Genomic DNA, 22,430 nt, shown 5'->3' with positions numbered 1-22,430 from the left:
CTCAAAGCATGTCAACAATCGTGGAATTTAGAGAATGTAAACATAACCCCTTGATAGAAAGGTGGACACCAACTTTTTCTAAGTTTATCTCCACTAAAAGTTGTCTGAATACTCCTTTAAACATCCACTTTTTGGTGTGACCCATCGTTGAAGTTTAAGTTCACACCAAGATTAGTTTTTTTGCAGGCGACTAATAGATGATCATATTTTCTGCAGTTCAAGTCGAGTAAAACTTTGTGAGTACAATCAGAAGACTATTTTCGCCGACATAAAATAATAGAATATTGTAAATATTGACTACATCACGAATGGTGCCCATTTCAAGTTACAGTATTTCCCGGTTAATTGAGCCAGCAAAATTTCACTAATTTCAACCCTCTTAAGCGGGGAACGCAATTACGGAAATCCCGGTTAATTGCGTACCTAACGCAATTACGGAAATCCTGGTTAATTGCGTACCTGACGCAATTATGGAAATCCTCGTTAATTGCGTGTCTAACGCAATAAACAACATTTTCAATAAGGTCACTGGATTTGAAGTAAACTCACTTCTTTACTACCTGTGTTTTATTTTATTTTATGAAAAAAATTAACATAAACAAAAAGGAAAGAAATCCAATAACAAATCATTAATTTTAAACTAAAAAATTTAAAAACTCAAAGACATAAAAATTCATATTAAATAAAGGAACTCAAAAATCACAGAAATGGATATGAAGATTTAATAAAATAAAGGAGAATGCGTCAAAAATTTCATTCTGAGGAAGGAGTTTCTTTAAAATAATCAGTAATTTTCGACTGAGTAATTTTTTTTAAATAGTTTTTATAAACATATTCCTCAATGTTTTCCAGCTCCTGTATGAACTCATTTTGAGGCAATAAAAACTTTCGGACGGTTGTTAGGGAATTTAGCACATTCGGAAGACTAGGAATTTCATCCTCTGCATCACTATCGGAGTAGTCTTCATTGTCTTCCTTTTCCAATGAAATTTCTTTAACTATCTCTTCATCTGTAAGTTGTCCCCAGCACATCAAATTGTCGTCACAACGGATGTAGTTGTCGAATTCATCCCCTGATAAGTCACTGATGGTTTCAGTGATATCTTCCTGCTCATTTTCTGCAGATGGTGCTGCGTCACATTCGGAAATGAATTTAGCCTGAAAGTATAATACTTAGCTAATTCAAACGCACAACTTACTGAAATTATTTACCTTTTGGAAACACCTTGTTATAGACAATGGTCTGACTAACCACCAAGCATGTTTAATTATATGCAATGCATTAAAAATATTTATAGATTTCGCAAATTCTCCAATAGTCTTTCCACTTTCAATAGCAGAAATCTGTTTTCGTATTATAATTTGCCTATAATACGCTTTAAAAGAGTGTATTATCCCTTGATCCAATGGTTGGATCACGGAGGTAGTATTGGCCGGTAGATACTGAATATTAATGTTTTTCAGAATTTTTGTTGTTTTGTGAGATGCAGCCTTATCCACGAACAGAATAATCTTACGGTTTTGTTTGGCCATCTCCTCGTCTAGAGAGATTAGAATACTTTCCCAGATTTCCCTCGTCATCCACGCTTTTTGGTGGAGATAGTATTTAAGAGGCACAATTTTATTTTTAAAACAGCGTGGATTTTTCGGTTTACCTATGATAATCACTTTTTTATAATCACCGGTGGCATTACATATGAAAAGCAAAGTTAAACGATCTTTTGACGATTTAAATCCATTATTATGACTTTCTTTTCTGCTTAGGGTTGATACCGGTAAAGCTTTAAAAACCAGACCACTCTCGTCGGCGTTAAATATATCTGATGATTTGTAACCTTCAATCAAATTCGGGAAAAGTGTGTTGATGAAATTATTTGCACTTTCCGAATCGGCAGATGCAGCTTCTCCATGGATTTTTTTCAAGGATATTCCCTCACGTTTCTGCCAGCGCCACAGCCAGCCGGTAGTGGGATTAAAATCCTTGTTCAATGTCACAGCAAACTGTTTTGATTTTTCCAAAATCATATTTGTTGAAATGATTGCACCCGATGCTCTCATTTGATCAAACCAAATTGAAACAGCTCGGTCAACATCGTAACATGCACCATTTCTAATTCGCTTGCTTGACAGGTTATGCATTTTGGAGTTTTCTAAAATGTTTTTTTCATTTTGGATAATTCTATTGATCGTAGACATTGAGCATTTGCATTTGACACACACTTCCTGTTTGGTTTTTTCCTTACACTTGATTTCCTTAATGATTTGCATCTTTTGTTTTAAAGATAAGGTTAAGTGTCTATTAGGACTCATTCGTTTCTGAAAAATATGCAAAGTTTTGCACTTTAGATATTATCACCATGTGTACATTTCTTAAATGCGTACCTACTTTAGATTTTTCCGTTATTTCACAAGAAATTTAAACACTTAACTTGCTTTATGAACTTGCAGAATCTTTATAAACGCTGGAAGCTTAAGTGACACATTTGACAGAAAGAAAACAACATTTCAGTGATGCCATATACATTTGTTGGGTTTTCTGTATTACAACTAATATTCATTTAAGTCTATTACGATTTCTTCAACCAATTTTTAGCGGGAAGATATGTGGACATTTTCTTAGGGACAAAAATTTGCTCTTACTTTTAATGCAATAAAAAGGGAAAATCAATTAAAAGGGACGCAATTAACCGAGAAATACTGTATTTCTCCAATTTGAAGCACCAGTTGGGAATGGAACATTCGAAAAATTGCTGGTCATAGAGCAACAGATTCAGACAATTCACACAAATTAATTGAATTTGTGAGCCATTGACTCCATAAAGACCCATAATATGTTAAGCCAACTCATCTAAAAACATGTCACCTCTGTTTTTCACTTACGTTATGATTCCTCTTATCCTTCTTTCGGTACAACCGAAGGATGGCCAAACAAAAACTGCTGAAGACCTGCATTACAACGGGGATGAATTTTAAGATAAGAGTATTCTACATCCTCGATTATCGCAAACGCCTCAGAGGCAAGTGCGCTACCACCCCCCAAAGCTATTCGTCGCTGAAATGATAACTGGGACTAATTGTATTTTCCGTAATTTGCTCCATGCCATCTGCCAAATAACTGTTGTTGCGCATATTTTTCTTGCAGTTCTGAAACCATGTTCTGATCCAACGGTGCATTTACAGTGGCGGAAAAAATGTGCTCCAATTTTCTTAATTTATTATTGTGTTATTAAAAAACAATTACCAGAGAAGCTGAAGCCCTTTACCGTTAAAGTGGTACAAAGAGGCTCTAGTCAGTGAGTAGTCGCTAAGGAACATCGCATCTCGCAGTCCGATTCTGTAACACCAGCAATGTTGCAAAAAACAAGAGTAGCGGTCATCCGAGGAAATCAACTGAGACCCAGGATCGTCTACGTCCGTATCGGTTAGAATTATCTTACCGTGGACGATGAAATTTATTTTTTTTTATGTTGTCATATATCCAAGGATGGAAAACCAAATACTTCCCGACCCCTTCCGTTGCTTTCCCCGATTCGCAATTATAACTGCACGACAGGGCTAGAACATGGAGCCAACAAGCCAAGAAATCAGATCCATTCGCACACTCTTACTCATTGGCAGTGCATAGGTCAGTTGATTTTGTGTAATTACATTCCCTGATCTTTCGTCAATGAATTTCCAAAGATGTTCGACGAGATTCAAGTCAGGCCATAGAAGGACATTCACATGATTGCCAGCCAACTAACTATTGGCCATGTTTCGGATTCTTTTCATGTATCAAAATCCAATCGTTGCCAAATGTGCCACGAGAATGAGGTAGCATAGATCCCGATAATAAATTACTGTATTCGGCAGCATTACAATACGCACGACCTTAAACATTGTCCCAACTGCATCTCGAAAAAGCGAGATCCTCCATCATAGATGCACGTCCATGTTTGACCGCGAGCACTTGGTGTTTGACGTCCTAACATTTTCCAAAAGGTAGTCGAACATCGTTATGTTCTCCCTTCTGTTGAAATGTTATGTTATCTCTTCTGTTGAAAAGAGCATGAATTTTGATAAGCCAAACCATAAGATGCCCTATCTCCACACTCCATTCAATGTGTTCCCTGTTGCCTAACAGTTTTTTCTGATGTTAATGGATTTCGAGTTTGTTGGAAAGCAATCGGTTTTGCTTGCCTAGACATACGACAACATAATGTAACATAAATAAGTCTAGCCGAACCTGTCGTAACTCCTAACTTCTATGAGTTGTCGTAATCTGAGACATAAGGGCATCACTTTAAACAGATCTTTTCACATAATACGGACATGCAGACGTTCCTGAGTCTCAGTTGATATCCTCGGATTTCGTGTTACAGAATCGCACTGCGAGGTGCTGTGTTTCTCAGCAACTACTCTCTGACTAGAGCTTTTTTGTATATCTTTTACGGTAAAGGGGATCAGCTTCTGGGACAATTGTTTACTACCAATACAATAAATCAAAAATAAATTAAGAAAATTATTTTGAACACGTTTTTCTCCCAATAAATGGACCATAAATTAGAAAAATAATTTTGAGCACATTTTTTTCCGCCCAAAAAACTGACAAAAATGGCAATAATGAAAGTAGTTACTTTATTGTAACTTTTTTTCGAAAATTTAAATTACACCTCTAATTCATATAAGATATGGCCATGTACAGCTTTACCTTGGCTATGCTATCAAAGCTGACTTTGAAATCAATGAAGGGATGGTGCAACTGATGACCATATTAAGACAGTTTTTTCATCGCTGATTTTTAAACCGATGAATTGAACAGACTGTTTCTTCCATGCTTGGCGCTGACAGCAAATGTACTTCGTCTTCAATTGGCCCGACCTCCAACTCGCCTGGTTGTTGGAACAGTTCATCGAAATACTTTACCCATGGCTCCAATATGCCCATTCTGTCGGAAAGCAGATTTCCCTATTTGTCTCAGCAGGATGAGAATCGAGGTGTATAAGGCTTCATCCTGCTGACTTGTTTGTTCTCCCAGGCTTTCTTTTTCCGTGTGTGAAATCACTTCTCCGCTGGACGAAGTTCGTTATAGGTCTCCGCGCGTGCCCGCGTTCTTTGAGAATGCAACATTACTCGGTATGCAGCATTCTTCCGTTCCGTTGCTAGTATTAACTATGAATATTAATTCATCGTCGAACCAGCCGTTCCGACTTTTCTGGCGGCTAGGGCCAAATATGTTTGTGGCCGTATCAATGATAACGTTCTTCAGGTGGTTGTGAAAGTCATTTGATGATGCTTCATCTCCAAGACATCTGTTAGCTGCGGTTAGGGCGGCATCCATTTCTCCCTTGTAGGTGTTACGGAAGGCTGTGTTGTGAATGACGGAGCACCATTCCAACGAGATAGTGATCCGAGTCTGTATTAGCCCCCCTATATGTTCCTACATTCATCAATGCTGAGAAGTGGCGGGGTTCGATGAGCAGGTGGACCATTTGGTTGAAAATTGATCCGTCTGGCTTCCTAATCTACTCCGAACACATGGTTTACTGGATGGCCGCTATAATATATGGTGTAATCGCTCTTCTCCAGGAAGCCGCTCCCTGTCCAGCGCGTCTCTTGCAACGCTGATACATCAGTCTTATATTGGGACAGGTTGTCGGCTAGCTGCTCAGCAGCATTTGGTCTGTACTGGGAGCGCACGTTCCATGAGAAATTGCGCAAATCCGTTGTCGTTGCCGGGTTCGTCGTTTTAAAGTCCATTCTGTCTGAGGCTCCTTCTGTGGCTTCATAAATCGGTTTTTCGTCTAGGGTTGTCTGCCCAACCCAACCCCCAACCTGGAGGACCAGTTGGTACAATTTGTCCCGTTTTTAGGCGCGGGAGACTCGCCTTCATCCTTCTCCGTCTGCAGTTTTTCATTAAGAAAGAACTCTTAGCAAGGTGGAGATAGGGTTAGGTACTAGCGCTGTTGGTTCTGCAGGCGTTTCCCAAAGGGTACCAATCCACGTTTCGCCCTGGGACCTATACTATCGTTTGACCGCAATGAGGAATAGTAATCTCTAATTCTTCTATTTGAACTACCGTAATTCGTCTATTGACGTATTAAATCTAAATCATATGACGAAGCTGACAGTATTTCTTCACTTTTTGTGGGATCATTGCGGTGTGAATTTGAAGTAATCTAGGGGAATCCACTGCCAAGAAAAATCATGGGCTTAAAAGGCAATTTGGTGCATAGAACAATCTAATGTATACAATTTTTCTCATACCTTTACATGAAATTACGATTTTAAAGCCCAAACCATGTACGACCAACTCAGTAATTTTTATATTATCACCGCATTTCCTGACCAATTACGTTCATAACAGGTTTAAAATTATCAAATCTTTAACCGAGTTCAGCGTTAATGTCAAAATCATACCAAATTTTCAGTAATCGTCTTTTGACTGATGCACTCACATCTTTTGTATCTGTCTCTACTGATTGATGATTGATTTCGACCCTTTGCTCGTTTTATGAGCTGCTTCAACTGTTCACTAAAAAAATACTTGACTTTACACAACAAAAAGGCGTAAAATACAGAAAAACACTGGTGAAGCCTTTCCAACGAGATTAGATGATCCTGTAGAGGCATAGTTTGGTAAACGTAGGCAACTAGTAACCCTTTATAGGTCTTTTTCTAAACATCTGTCGTGGTTAGTCCTGCGTAGCAAATCCCAGAAGGTGCAAACTCATATACTTTACGCGCGTTCCTGATGGCTTTCAATCTGCCTTTTCAGGACAGTATCATTTTCAAATATCTCGGTACAGTCATTTCAAAGACGACTGTTTGAGAAAATTGTGGAATTACTTGGACATTTTGAAAATTGCGAATTTGGTTGAGAAAAGTTATAAAAACTACTAGTAGATAAAACTCTGAGCAATCTGAGCAGTTTCCAACTGCGGTTTTCCGTTGCCTTTTTATATTAATTTTGAGAGACGCTCCATTAATTATATTAATTTCTAGTTCTCCATAAAAAAATGTGTGGCATATGCTGTACACTTCCTATTCAAACTCAAAATGCACCGTATAACCCCAAATTAGCAGAGGTAGGTACACCGATTTTTATTGCCTAGTCAGATATGCAATTTGAAACTTTTCAGTCATTAGCGGAAATATTGAGAAATCGTGGTCCAAACGTTCAGCATCAAATATCACTGTCAAATGGAGTTACATTCTATGGATTTGTTTTATGGCAACAAGGAGACCGACCAGCCAAGCAACCTCTTGAATCAGATAAATTCATTTTACTTTTCAACGGCGATATATTCAATGCAACAAAAGACAACACAGTTTCGGATACTACTTGGTTGATTTCGAAATTGGACGAATGCAATGTAACTAATTTTAGAGGAATATCTGCCAAATGTTTCAGATTATTTGTTTTTATGTTGGTTTGCAGGATGAAAAGGATATACTTAATTTACTGAGATTGCTTGAAGGTCCATACAGTTTGATAGCTTACGACAAAAAAGCGCAATGTGTTTACTTTGTGAGAGATCCTTTGGGGAGGAATTCACTTCTCTTAGAACGAGACCAACATAGCATAAGAATACTGAGCAGCTCTTGTAAGTTTCGAGTTCTCTGCTATTTATTACAAAAACACTACGAAACATTTATATATTCAGATATGTCGAAGGATACAAAGACCATTGAAATTCCTCCGGTGGGTGTCTTCAAATTTAACGTATCTCTTAAATCGAATCATATATTATATCCATGGACTGAACTTGATGATGATCAGAAAAGTTCTCTAACACTCGTTTCAAGTTTTATATGCGCTGATATCACTATCGGTGAAGCAATAGATGTTCCATGGTCAATTTTGAAAAGGAGAAAGGTTTGTTGCTTCCAAACTTTCAAGTAATCTACTTACACATTAAGAAAGCTCGTTTATGACTTTTCAGAAACACTTGCGCAGCATAGCAGAAATGAAAACGTGTTTGAAAGTCTTCTGTCGTCTGATGAAATCGCACAAACGGTGCATCAGCTGAAAAGCCTTATTCACAAATCGGTTAAAGACCGGGTAAGAAATTCACCTAGATATTGTGTAAACTGTATAGAAGAACGCATCAACGTAACGGAGGCTGACGGTGAATGCTTACATGCAAAATTAGGAATACTATTCTCAGGTGGAATAGATTGTACTATTCTTGCAGCAATTGCTCATGAATATGTTCCGGAAACAGAACCTATAGATCTTATCAATGTCGCTTTCGAACCTGTGAATAAGAGTGGCTCCAGTTGTGAGGGTTATAACGTTCCGGATAGATTATCGGCTCTTGATTCATTCAATGAACTGCAAAGTCTGTTTCCGCATAGGTAAGAAAAGATTTATTGGTTGTTTTGCTTATAAGATTTTAAGATATTTGCTGAATTATAGAAATAGATTCAGATAAAAAAATACATGAACGAAAGTACAAAATAAATGAAAGCACGATAGCCTAAACTACCCATTGTTATGGACCCAGTCCATATTATAATGTTTGTAACCCTTCTAACACACTAGACCCTGTAAGGTTTATTCGTATGTATACATAAGTCCCTTTTTTCCTACCCGGAGGTGGAAAATCTTAGAAAGACACGTCCGTCCAACTCCGCCAAACGCCGGAGCTACAACGGGCGCGTGTGGGATTCGCACGTATTACTCCGCGGGGTAGGTTTGCCCTTAGGCACTCGTCCTTCTCCTATCTGCGGCTTTCCTCCTTCTTTGTTCCTTTAGCAACCCCTCCTGCATTTGCATTATTGCGTAGGAAACCGTAAGCCACTTCTCCTCGGACTTCGGCATCTCCGCAACCAAGCTCTCCGGGGTCATGCTCCTGTCTAGCACCTGGTTTAAGCTCCTCCTCTCCATTGTAAATCTTGGGCAGTGAAACATCACATACAGTCGTTCAGCTTTTCTCGCAGCCTTCTCCCCGGTATATCCCCTTTGGTATTTTGAACAGACGTTACGTGACTTGCCTGGTACATTTTTCAATCGACGGCTTCCCTACTCGTTCGTCCTGGGTCTCGAAGACTCTCGCTATGCGCTTCCCACTAGGGAACTTGCAAAGAATCGAGCTCCTTCTGAACGGGTCCGTCAATGGAGCTCCCGTATGCTTATAACATTAGATGCCACAGTAGCCAATGTTCCCACTACTGAGGCACTGCGGTCGTTGGATATCGACGGCCGGTAGCCCGCTTTCCCACTCCCAAAAACCGCCGGTACTGGGTTTCCGAAGCCCTGCACCGTAACTTTATTCTCCTTGTTCTTCTTCTTCTCCATGTTTGGCTTGATTTCTGGGTATCCTTCCCATAGCCAATTTTTATCCACGGGTGGGCGTTTACTTCCCACCTACCCGGCCTGCGCATAAGCATGCCCATACACGCACATCTCCGGATGCGTGCATGTGCCATGGGCATACACATTCAATATACAACTGCCGGGTCATTCGACTACTTCGCACACAACAAATTGGCGACGAGGGTAGACGAGAAGTATAAAACACCTGATAATTAACTATATACCTGCAACGGGAAAACACATTCTGTGTAGAGAAATTAACTATGGAGGCGGCAACATTACTCGCCGTACAAACGTATCGATTAATTAAATCCGAAAACACCACGAAATCTTAAAAAGTTGAAATTGCGTAAATTGCAGGAGACAAAACAAGAAAAAGAAAACAAAACCCGGTACGATCAATATGAGATCTCTTATAGAGAGAACCACCAAGTGGTTCATCAACTTGTGCTGAAAGTGTGGGTCAGCGAATCAATGCCCGACGACTGGCAAAGAGGCATTATCTGTCATACATAAAAAGGGAGATATCACACAATGCAGCAATTATAAAGGCATCACATTACTGAGTACTATGTATAAGATATTCCTCGCTATCTTGCTTGGCCGGATAGCCACATACGCCCAGAACATCATTGTCCCATACCAAAGAGGCTTCACTCCAGGCAAATCAGCAACAGATCAGATTTTCTCTCTGCGGTGAGTGATGGAAAAACTGTTGGAATATGGACGTCAGTTTACCATCTTTTCATCGACTTTAAAGCTGCCTATGACAGCATAGCCAGGGTAAAAGTATACACGGTCATGAGACAATTTGGTATTCCGGCAAAATTAATAAGTCTGACTAGGCTGACCCTGGCCAATGTGTGAGGCCAGATAAAAGCAGCATGATCACTTTCAAGACCATTCGACATCAACAACAGTCTACGACAAGGGGACGCCCTATCGTGCGTCCTCTTTAACCTCGCCCTGGAGAAAGTGATCCGCGATGCTAAGGTAAATGGAAGGGGCATGATCCTCTTTAAGTCCACCCAACTACCTACCTATGCTGACGTTATCGACATCATGGGAAGAACCACCCGAGACGTACAAACGGCTTTCATCCAGATCGAACAGGCGGCGCGAGATCTTGGGCTGCACATCAATGAAGGCAAGGCAAAGTATATGGTGGCAACGTCAGAACCGAAAGCCAACCAACCAACATCATCAAATCGCACTGGTCAAATAGGAAGAATAAGGATAGGGGATTACAACTTTGGGACCGTTGATAATTTCTTCTATCTATGGTCGAAAATCACAACCGATAACAGGTACGACGATGAAATCCGCGCACGGTTTTTCAGTGAACAGAGCCTATTTCAGCTTACAAAAACTGTTCCGCTCAAAACGTCTCACCATAGGGTCAAAGCTCTTACTGTACAAAACAATGATCTTGCCAGTCCTTATGTATTCTTCGGAGACTTGGGTTCTTACCAAGAAAAATTGCGAACTCTTGGCCGCGTTCGAGAGAAGAATCCTCCGAAGAATTTTTGGTCCCCTACATGAGGATGGACGATTTCGTAACTTACATAACGACAAAATCTATGAGCCATACCATGACCGTCAGGTTGTGGATAAAATGCGGCTCAATAGGTTACGGTTGGCGGGTTACTTAATCCGTATAGATGAGGATGATCCAGCCCGGAAAGTCTATAAGGGCAATATCTATGGTAGAAAAAGAAGACGAGGCAGACTCTGCCTGAGATGGAGCGATGGCATAGGTCAGCACGCCAGACAGCTTTTAGGGATATCGAATTGGTGGACCTCGGCGTAAAACCGGGATGTCTGGAGTTCCTTATTAAGGCAGGCCTATACTAGATACCGGTTGTTGTGCCGTTGATGATGATGTCGGATTACCAAGTAATAGCAACGATGAGCAGACATCTTATTAACTCAAATTTCGATATTTACAGGCAATGGAATTTAGTAGAAGTAGACGTAGACCGAAATCAAATAGAATCAGCAATGAGAGATCATATCTGCCATCTAATATATCCATTGGAAACAGTTTTAGATGAGTCCTTAGGTTGCGCCTTCTGGTTCGCTTCTCGCGGAATCGGAAAGATACAGGGTGACCCATACAGTACTCCATGTAGAGTAAGTACCAATTAAATTTGATGGGTTTCACACGTTATTAAATACATAAATAAGGTCATTTTAGTTGGCAGTGGAGCCGATGAACTATTCGGTGGTTACATCCGTCATCGGAATGCCTTCAACCGTTGCAAAGGTAACTTACCTGAAAAGATCAAAGCTCTCGATGATGAACTTGATTTGGATTGGAAGAGGATACCAACGAGAAATTTAGGTCGTGACGATAGGATAATCGCTGATAATGGCCGAACCTCACGGGCACCTTTTATCGAAGAGAATCTAGTGCAATTCGTACGTCAGTTGCATCCGTTGGAAATTTGCTGCTTTGAATTAGATCAAGGAATTGGAGACAAACTACTATTACGTCTTGTTGGCTATAGTTTAGGATTGAGAGGCGCTTCACAATTTAAGAAGCGAGCGATACAGTTTGGTTCGCGCATAGCTGATAAGAAGCAAAATGCAAAGGAAATATCTGTGTATCTTTCTCATCCAACTGAAAGAGATATTGAATAAAACTAATGTTTTATGAGTCACACGTTTTTATTTCTTCATAATTCTCAGGGAGAAAAAGATCCTAACAAAATAATAGTTTTCTCTAACCCATATATTCTGGGGTCACTGCTTATCTACTTTTAAATTAGGGATTGGTAGTCTTTTAGTGACGGTTGGATTGCATTTCTCATCTGTAACATTTCGGATTTATTCCATGGAATCGAAGAGATCAGTCGATAGGAAGTCAATGCTCAATATATCTGACAAGTCGTCTTGCTCTGGGCTTAGCAATCGCATATTAGCACCTAGTGACCCTTGGCCGCATTCAAAGTCATCATCAATGTAAATATCCTCAATTGATCTCATTTCCTAAAAATGATGTATGGATTCATTCCAAGTAAATCAATAAATACAGGAACTTACCTCAACAGATGATGTAGGAAGGATCCTTTGCGAAACATCAGACGATTGCATTTGGGTACTTGGTGAAGTCGAAAATCGTCTCAGAAATTTTTTCGTCCGAATTGCTTTTTCATTAACTTCAGAAGGAAGAAAGGAAATATTGCGAATTGTGACAATTATAATAATTTGATGAAATGCTATATATGTCCTACTTACATGCAATCTCATCTAGTTTAAACACTTTCGATCCACATTTCCAACAACTGAGTTTACAATGTTGTATATCGCTTTCAGCTAGACTTGCTACCGATTTTGAGGACTTTTGCGTGAGCACATTATCAGAACTTGATTGTTTCGGTTTGAGACTCATTTTAGCTACATTTCGAACTAAATCAGTTCCACAAATAGAATGTCTAATCGAGTTCTCGCGTTTAGCTAGTTTTCGAACACAGCCAATGTCTGAAGCGCGTCTATTTATTTTACGTACGTTGATACTAAATAGAGTTGGTTTCGACTTGCGTGCTGGAGAGAGGCTAGTTGTCTTTCTTTGCAATGGCGGGATTGTCAGTTGACTAATTTTCTCCTCCGCGATAGTAGTCGTGGATGAAGCAACGTTCGGTGATTGCAACTTAGATGAAAGGGTTTCCATATTAGTATTCTTTAACTGAATATCAAGCTTCGCTGTGGGCAGCCTGTCTTCAAATGTTGTACTGTCTACATTCGGAACATTAATGTTAGTATTCACTGCCACTGAAGATTTTGCATTTCTAGATTCCTGCTCAAACGTTCTATTCGAACGAGTACTGACAATATTATCCAATTTACTCCGACTCACATTTAATTGCTTCTCGCTGTGACTTCTCAGCGGAATATTTCGAAAGACCTTACGTTTGTTTGTGAAAGATTCGAATTTATGAACTGTATCTTTTACAGAAGTTCGAAGCGGCTTCACTACGCCATCAACCTCTTGTTCCTTGCACCGCGGGCTGAGTTTCTCACATCGTTCTTTTTCTCGCTTCCATAATGTACTCTCAAAGTCACTATCATCTCTAAAAGATCTTCGCAAGAAAGTTTCGCTTAATAACTCTGGCATGTTTGGATAATATTTTGCTCGATCTTTCATAACTTTCCGCGTTGAGCCTTCTGAAGACTTTGAAATGACGGCTCGAGGTGTACTTTGCCCTTTTGGATGGTCATCTTCAAAACGTCCTTCAGGGGTCTTGCAAAGATCGTTGCTTAATTGGGATAAATTTGATTCGGTGTTATTCTGCTTTTTCAGACTTATATCACCTGGTGAAGTGATGGAATTCCAATACTCAATCTGGGAGGAAACTTTTGGTGTATTTTCGATAGCTTTATCCGAGGATGTAGCCTCTTTATTCTTGCCAATTTTGTTTTGGATAATCTTAATGCTAACGTTAATGAGCTTGTTTTTAGCTGCAATCTGTGAGCTATCGTTTTTGTTGTTCAAGTTTTTTAGAGCATCTTCTTCGCTCTCATTGAATGACTTGTCATAAAGGGTTTTATTGGATAACCAAGCATTTCGACGAAGTTTATTCTTCCGAGCGATTGGTGTAGATGGTAATGAAAATTCGTCAATATGAAATCTATATTGCTTTCTCTTCTCCATAGTCGAATCTCCCTGAAGAATGTCATCAAGGGATCGACTATTGTATATTTTTTTACTTTCTTGGTTCCCCAAACATTTCCGAACAATCGGTTCATCCTTTATTACATACTGATCACTAGCAGAATTGTTATGCTGTTTGAAAGTGCTACTTCGGACGCAGGCACTCTTAAATACTTCCGAACTTTCTTGCTTCTCCTCCCCAAGGAATTTTTTTTCAATATTTGATACTGTAGATAAGTCATTTCCAATTGCTGGAGATTTTGTAACAAATTGGTTTCGCCTGAAATTGGCTCGAGCTTCGTCAACTAAAAACTTCACGGACTGTACATTATCGATTCGATTTTGCGGTACACTATTTAGGCCGCTTTGCAGTAAATTTTCAAATAATTCACATCGGTCACTGTCGAATAGAGGAAGTTGATTGCTGCAGTTCAGTCGAAACAGGCTTTCTGTTTCTTCATACGAGAATACTGCAAAAGGAACACACGAATTTAACATTTCCCAAAGCAAGAGCGATATACTGTAAACATCAGATGATTTCGAAGGGAATACGAAATGTTTTTCAGTGGAAAGAAGCTCCGGTGGTTGATAGTAATGTTCAGAGTAAAGTTTCCGATACTCAATAAGGAATGGTAGAAATCCACTGGGAATTTTATTTTTTGATATCAACGAACTTAGGCCCTCGTCACTGATGCTCCATTTTAAGATTGATTTCTGTAATGAAAATAAATGAAATCATTTACATTTAAACCTTAACTTACACAAAATGCCAAAATGTTTTGGTGAATAAAATATTTCCAATTTGGATTCATAACCATCAAAATTATTGGCAACGGGGCATTATCTGTCTCATACATAAAAAGGAAGATATCACACAGTGCAGCAATTATAGAGGTATCACGTTGTTGAGTACCATCTATATAAGATATTCTCCGCTATCTTGCTAGGCTGGATAGCCCCATACAACAGATACAACATCATTGGCCCATACCAAAGAGGCTTCACTCCAGACAAATCAGCAACAGATCAGATTTTCTCTCTGCGGCAAGCGATGGAAAAACTGTTGGAATATGGACAACAGTTGCACCATCTATTCATCAACTTTAAATCCGCCTATGATAGCATAACCAGGGTAAAACTGTACACGGTCATGAGAGAATTCGGTATCCCGACGAAACTTATAAGACTGACTAGGCTGACTCTGACCAATGTGCGAGACCTGATAAAAGCAGCATGATCACTCTCAAGACCATTCGACATCAGCAACGGTCTACGACAAGGGGATGCTCTATCATGCGTCCGTAACCTGGCCCTCGGGAAAGTGATCCGTGATGCTGAGGTAAATGCAAGGAGTACGATCCTCTTTAAGTCCACCCAACTACTGGCCTATTCTGACGATATCGACATCATGGGAAGAACCATCCGAGACGTACAAACTGCCTGTATCCAGATCGAGCAGGCGGCGATATGCGCGAGATCTTGGGCTGCACATAAATGAAGGCAAGACAAAGTATATGGTGGCAATGTAAGCACCGAAAACCAACCAATCAACAACATCGAACCGCACTGGCCAAACGGGAAGAATAAGGATAGGAGAATACAACTTTGAGACCGTTGACAATTTCTCCTATTTAGGGTCGAAAATCACAACCGATAACAGCTACGACGATGAAATCCGCGCACGGTTGTTGGTTGCCAAGAAAGCCTAGTTCAGCTTATAAAAAACTGTTTCGCTCGAAACGTTTCACCATAGGGCCAAAGCTCTTACTGTACAACACAATGACCTTGCCAGTCCTCATGTATTCCTCGGAGACTTGGATTCTTAGCAAGAAAAATTGCGAACTCTTGGCCGCATTCGGGAGAAGAATCCTCCGAACAATTTTTGGCCCCCTACATGAGAATGGACGATGGATGGATATGAGCGATACCATGACCGTCAAGTTGTGGATAGAATCCGGCTCAATAGGTTACGGTGGGTGGGTCACTTAATCCGTATGGATGAGGATGATCCAGCCCAGAAAGTCTATAAGGACAATATCTATGGTAGAAAAAGATGACGAGGCAGACCCGGTCTGAGATGGAGCGATCACGTAGGTCAGGACGCCAGGCAGCTTCTAGGGATATCGAATTGGTGGACCTCGGCGCAAAACCGGGATGTCTGGAGTTCCTTATTAAGGCAGGCCTAGACCGGATGCCGGTTGTTGCGCCGTTGACGATAATGAATGAAACGAATGAAATCGGCGAAAGCAACTGGACCTGACGACATCGCATCTAAGCTCTCTCTTCAATCAAGGTAATCCAGCAGAATGTTCAAATTACCGTCCGATCCGGTTACTTTCCCATACCATGAAGATTTCTGGACGCATTCTTGCCAACAGTATTCCCGAAATCGTTAAAATAACTGTGAATCAAGCCGAATTTGTCAAGAACTGTGGAACTACTGACGCAATACCCGGTGCATGGTTATTTATGGAGAAGCATCGCTCTCTTTACATTGCATTTCTGGATCTAGAGAAAGAGTTTGATCGTGTGCGACACGAACTCATCTGGTACGCTTTACAACAACACTTAATGCCAGAAAAACTCCTGCGCTGGGTCCAACTGCCCTACCACGGTCCGAAAACTAAAGTTCGAAGTGTGGCGGGTGTATCAAAACCACTTCGTGTTTCTGTTGGTGTTCATCAAGGCAGCACCCTCTCACCACTCCTCCTTGTTCTTATTATTGACACTTTCACACGGGACATCCAACGTCCCGCGCCTTATACACTGCTTTAGGCAGATGATGTTTTCCTAGAGTCTAAAAGCAAAAATGATTTCGAATAACTTGTCCAAAAATGGAATGATCGCCTCATGCAACACGGTCTGAATCTGAATAAAACTGAATTTCTGACGGCCGATCCCCGTGAAAGAGGCACAATTACTGTCAGCGGCAGTCACCTGCTCAGGACTGAGCGATTTAAATATCTCGGATCAATGCTATCAGCCAATATAGAACTGTGTTATGAGATTGCTTCACGCATTAGCGCCACCTGGATGAAGTAGCGTTCCACAACAGGTGTTCTTTGTGATCGACGCACCAACGAACGTCTCAAATCTAAAATTTACCGCAAAGCCGTCTGTCCTGTCGTTCTCTATGGTTTTGAGTGTTGGCCGACTATAAAAGACAATGAACTGCGTGTTGCAGTAATAGAGACGAAGATGTTGCGTTGGACTAGTGCCCTGTGATACGTTTTGATCACTTCCGCTATTCGCGATCGATATGAGGCTACCTCGATCGTGGAAAAATTGCGAGAGAGGCGTCTCCGATGGTATAGCCATGTACTTCGCGCTAACGAAAATTCACTTGCCAAGATTAGTCTGAACAGCAAAGCCGATAGTAAGCATCCAAAAAGCTGACTAAAACAGCGGTGGCTTGATACGCTGGATAGGAATTTGAACGCCTCGCGATTGTATCCAGATCAGGCTTTTGATAGAATCAAATGGTGAATACGATCACGACGAGCCGACCACGCTTGTGAACGGGACAAAGACTGAACAAAAAGAAGATGACAAAAACAATATCCACATACTATGCCAAGCTGACTGATTGTCGTGGAAGCTTCGCAATCGTTTTTAAATGGGTGCCTTCGTTAAGCGACTCTTTTTTTATTATTTTCATTGATAAGTTCATCACTTTAGCTTTTTTGATCTTTTTAGATCATCACACATATGGATTTTCCCAAATTTTTTTTTGGTTTTCACCAAATATAGTCATGTGGGGTATCAAATGAAAGGTCTCGGTTAGTACTTTCCGAAGCCGAAGTCTTAGTTTTGACATTTATTGGAAAAGTGAGGAGTGCGGGGGCGAAAATGATCATTTCTTTAACTACTCAACCGAAAAATTTGAAAAAAAAAATCAAGAAGCTGCCACTGTATGTAGGCTAGGCTCCGAAATGCCTTACATACCGATATCCTTTCAAATAAAGTTAATAATAGTTTATTACTATTATTTTTAGTAATTGACTGCAAAACCCCCCCCGTTCATCCTAGTACCACGAAATTTTGCAGTAGACTATAACATAGGATAGGATCATGCTCCTACCAAGTTTGGTGGAAATCGCACTATTGCTAACAAAGCTATAATAGGTCAAAGTTGTCGCTTCTTTGCAAATTCAAGACTATGAATGTCAATATCACGCGAAAGTGGATACTCCCACATAATGTATGCATATATTACGTGCTACATACTAATGGGGCAAAAGCACACTCAAATGTCTTTATATAAGATATACACAAAACTTTTCATACTTGAAGCGTCCAGCTTCCGGTTTCCCGATTTGTAGTTGAGCGGTTCTCGATACTCATCACCAAATCAGTTCCTCCTTCACCGCCAAAGTTGTTTTAGTTGATAAATTTATATTGACGAGAAACATTATTTCGAAGTTAGTAGATATCTAGGCCTATTATCTCAGTGCAAGGTTATCAATGCCGTGTCGTTGGTTTAACATCTTGTAGACCATACCATCCATATTATCATCATGATCACAATTCACTTCTCGATAAGTGTGGTAGCTATCGTATTTTACTTATTACAATTCGATGTATGCTTAATTTTCTGCCTGATGGGATAATTTCCTAAAAATGTTGGCATCAAGTCAAGAAATAAAATAATATAATATTTCAAGACTGCTGCAGAAATTGCCTTAGTCACTGCATATTTTACTTCATTGTGCCATGACTTGTGGGATTGCGAGATAGCCAGAATAACCATTCAGGTTACCCTTAAGCAACCACGAGGGCAAAACTATCCCAAAACCCAAAGAAAATGGCGAAAACAACCGAGCAAGTCCGCTAGTATCAAAGTGCAGACCTACTGAAGTGTCTCTTAGACATGCGCTTACTCGCCTTTTTGCTAGCTGGGCTCGCGAATATGTAGGGAGAGGAAGACTTTTGACACTTCAATTCCTTTTTTGTGATTAGAGAAATTGTTCACGTGTCCTTCAATGGCAAATAACCGAATAATCACGCAAATGGAGCCGAAAACCCTGTCACCTGGTTACTGCGATCAACAAGGAAAATCGACGCCTCAGATCTAAAGAAGGTGTTTCACCAAACGTTGATGCCATATAGAGGGTTTAATGCACGAAATGCAAGTATGCACCAAGAAAGCACCCACTGTTCGTTAAGAAACTAGAAAACACTTTTGTAGGGGGTCTACTAGAGGTATCGTGTACATGATCGTCAGGTTTAAATGCATTAAACCAGGACAAGGGCGTGGGCTGAGATGAGTGATCAACGAACGAAAAATTACGAAATAAATAATATGCACATAATTTTAACGAAATTAGACACCCATCACCTTAAACGTATTAATAATTCCACTTCAAAAAGATGAAGAGAATAATCCAATTCACTTACTTGAAAATTTTCTAAATTGCCATAGAATGCATAAATTATTTCATTCTGTATCCTAGTGACATCGACTTCAGTTGCCAGTTCAAACGACGATAATTTTATCACCTTCTTATTCTCACACACTAAAATATTATGGCTACATATATTTGAGTGTATTATTGCATTTTCGTGTAAATAAATAACAGCTTTGATCACTTGTAAAATATATTCTACACAGTCTTCCATCGATATTTTACAATCCTTGAAAAAAAGAAACAAATCTTTAGAGTTATCAAATCAGGAATCCCTCCATGCATTACTTACAGAATCGTATATCATAGAATTTATATTTGTAGTAAATGGTTCCAAAACTAATGATAAAATTTTATTGTTCATATCGAGACATACGGCCATTAGTAATGTCACGTTGGGGTGTTTGATTTTGCTGAAAGATAGAAAAAAAGGATCATAAATAACTATTCCAAACAATCATATAAACTTACTTTAACACGCTCAATTCGTGCATCAATCCCTGCTCGCTCTGAATACGGAATCTCTTCTCAATTTTTCTTAAGGAAACAGTGGTTTTCCGAAAGTTTCCAGATGATAACGATATAGGACCTTTCATAGTGCTTTTCAGTGTAGAAATTCTTTGGCTTATATCACTAGCTGTACAAATTATCAAGTTGTTACCCTAAAATTATTACAATATGAATCAACGAGATCATTTAGTCAACTAAAATCTGATCGAACCTTTATTTCTTTCATTAGATGGGGTTGAAAATCCAACTGACCGTCCAACCGCTTACTCCACTTTCCTAAAGTCTCTAGTTCAGCGAAAATGTCATCAGCTTCAAATTTATTTTTCGAGTTATCTGTAAAAAGTTTAATTTGATTAATGTGAACTAAATTTCAATCGGATTATACCGTCAGACTTATCCAAATCGGTGATGATGGTATTCCTGCGACTCTTATCAACTTCGGCGTAGTCATCCAGATTACAAAGGCTTCTGCTTACCCGCCTTTCATTTGGTGAGCGATTATCCCAAACCGTGGGAAGAGTCGTTGCATTCAAATTAGTCGAGGTTTGCACTAGTTTCGAGTTCTGATTCTGCAAATCAGCGAGTTCACAGAATTCTTCATCATTTTGATCGCTGAACGGAATTGCATACTCCACTAGATCGCCATGTTTATTAACAACAGTCTGGTACATAGGCGTTTGTGAGATCCGTTTCGATTTCCCTTCATTTTCATAGATCGCTGATGGATTGAAGTCATATTTCTTGGGTTTTGAATTTGCAGGAGCTACGGAATTATTCAGAACTTTAGGAACTGCCTTGCTTCTAGGCAAAGAATCGCGAACGAACTCATCGATAGATGCATTAGCATCAGTAAAAAGTCGTTTCGGGTTTGAGAAAGTTGCCAAGTTGTATTTTGAAAGCCGAATAGGTGATCTGACCTGCGCGAAGGGGTTCGAATTATCCCGGAAAAATTTCTCAGGCGGTGATGTTTGCTTACGCAATTTCTCTTCTTCGATTTGTGCCTCTGGGGTACAGTGCTTGTTCTCGAACTCCTCCACTTCGTTCTCATCGTTCTCACTAATAGCTGAACACTTCTCACTAGACTTCAACACATTAATTTTATTCTCCGCTTCCACGTTATTGTTGTTATTGCAATTAGCAATATTTGCGGGATATGACTGACTTTTTTGCAAGAACTTTTTTGCACTATCCAACAAGTGTTTCGGTTTCGTTCTTCGCGGAGTCTTGAGTTCCTCGTATAAATGACTGCCATCGTTATTACCGTCTTCCGGTGTTTTTGCTTCTTTCATCATTTCCGAATTAGCAAGAGATCTTGATTTCTCCGAATTCTGTTTGTTACTGGACTTTTTGCTTGACCGCCTCGATGACCGTCGAAAACTGGCTGAGCGTTCTTTATGGCGCCATTCGTTAAATTTCTTCAAAGCTCGAACGTAGGCCTCATCTCTAGATCGAGGCGAGTTAAAATTACATTCAGACACTGGCGCAATTGGTTCACTGTCTCTTCGCCTACAAGACTGTGTTGTATCCCATTCCCTGCAACAATTCATAACAAATTAAAATGTCTTTAGAAATATACCGGGAAATGGATCATCGATCTGTCCGATTAGCACCCTAAATCAACACACAACCACACACAAGTCCATTGTTTTAAAGCCACAATTCTTTCTGTAAATCGCACGTTTTCGCTAATTACTAGATGCGTTTCACCGGGTTAGCAGCAGCCGAACTAGACTTCCGAGACTGAACTGATTTGCTTTCAGTCGGAGAGCTACATCTCGCAGCCATTCTATGCAAGAATGTTATTCAACGAGAATTCAATGAGGAGGAGATACGCTCCAGGTAGCACAAAAGTTCCAATTCATAACATGCTAGGAACAACAGGTACATGCAGCAGTGCAAGTGGAATCGCATCATCGCAGACAGATTTTAGTGGAATCTTTGTCTAAAAAGAACCAATTTTCCGGCTAATATAATTGGAAATGAAGGTCGAGTCGGCGAATAGTAACTGTTCGACATGATCTTGGAGATGATAAATGAAATGAGAGGCAGGACAGATGACCCATCCCAGACTTACTTGCCTTTTTAGCCAGCGGAAAATATCCATCATAGACTCCCGAGCGATTCACGATTCTGTAGTATTTCTTCACTCTAAAGTTTATGTGAAAATGAAAATGAAACTAAGAAAGTCGGGGTTAATGCCGATTTTTGTTTCACGGTAGTTAATCACCGCCTGTCTCTGTCCGTGTTGAAATTATGTGAAAAACGCACGATACCGGAACACAAATGGCCATTCGGATGATCTCACTTTGCTAAAAAGTTTTTCTCTCCAGTTAAGTACGTTAACAGAATTTCTCACCGTGATTTAATCGTAAATAAATTGGATTCATTTAATTTACTTTGAAAACTCGACTGCTCTTTTCATTTCCACTAATTAGGCATGCTCACCCGCAACCCGGTACTGTTAGGCTGGATGCCGAAATATTAGGAAAATTTAATACAAAGAATTTATGTACGGTTAGAATTATTGACGCGTGAAAAAGCGTTGACCGGTTTAATATGA

General features: G+C 39.9%; 2 protein-coding genes across 4 annotated transcripts; one reads left to right on the top strand and one right to left on the bottom strand.

The window, feature by feature from the left end:
* The first annotated feature begins 35 nt into the window (after window positions 1-35).
* On the top strand, window positions 36-11,958 carry LOC119653847 (asparagine synthetase domain-containing protein CG17486). 2 transcript variants are annotated; one of them, XM_038058894.1, is made up of 8 exons: window positions 36-236; window positions 6,985-7,067; window positions 7,122-7,355; window positions 7,421-7,586; window positions 7,647-7,858; window positions 7,907-8,340; window positions 11,251-11,434; window positions 11,489-11,958. In XM_038058894.1, the coding sequence occupies exons 2-8, from the start codon at window positions 6,999-7,001 to the stop codon at window positions 11,942-11,944; spliced, it is 1,755 nt and encodes a 584-aa protein (XP_037914822.1). In that variant the 5' UTR covers window positions 36-236; window positions 6,985-6,998; the 3' UTR covers window positions 11,945-11,958. The 2 variants fall into 2 exon arrangements, with proteins under 2 accessions (XP_037914822.1, XP_037914823.1); XM_038058895.1 differs by having other exon boundaries at window positions 11,499-11,779.
* LOC119653846 lies at window positions 11,953-22,157 on the bottom strand. Of its 2 annotated transcripts, none has more exons than XM_038058892.1 (9): window positions 21,949-22,157; window positions 20,256-21,403; window positions 20,082-20,203; window positions 19,832-20,022; window positions 19,653-19,773; window positions 19,353-19,589; window positions 12,542-14,669; window positions 12,347-12,462; window positions 11,953-12,292 (listed from the first exon to the last, which is right to left on the bottom strand). In XM_038058892.1, exons 1-9 carry the CDS (start codon window positions 21,975-21,977, stop codon window positions 12,131-12,133), a joined length of 4,254 nt encoding a protein of 1,417 aa, XP_037914820.1. In that variant the 5' UTR covers window positions 21,978-22,157; the 3' UTR covers window positions 11,953-12,130. The 2 variants fall into 2 exon arrangements, with proteins under 2 accessions (XP_037914820.1, XP_037914821.1); XM_038058893.1 differs by lacking the exon at window positions 21,949-22,157 and adding an exon at window positions 21,549-21,592.
* Window positions 22,158-22,430: the final 273 nt, after the last annotated feature.

Source organism: Hermetia illucens, chromosome 4 (assembly GCF_905115235.1).
Source record: "Hermetia illucens chromosome 4, iHerIll2.2.curated.20191125, whole genome shotgun sequence".
Taxonomy (NCBI): Eukaryota; Metazoa; Arthropoda; class Insecta; order Diptera; family Stratiomyidae; genus Hermetia; species Hermetia illucens.
Note: the sequence above shows the minus strand (reverse complement) of the source record. Positions and strands in the feature narration are given on the sequence as shown.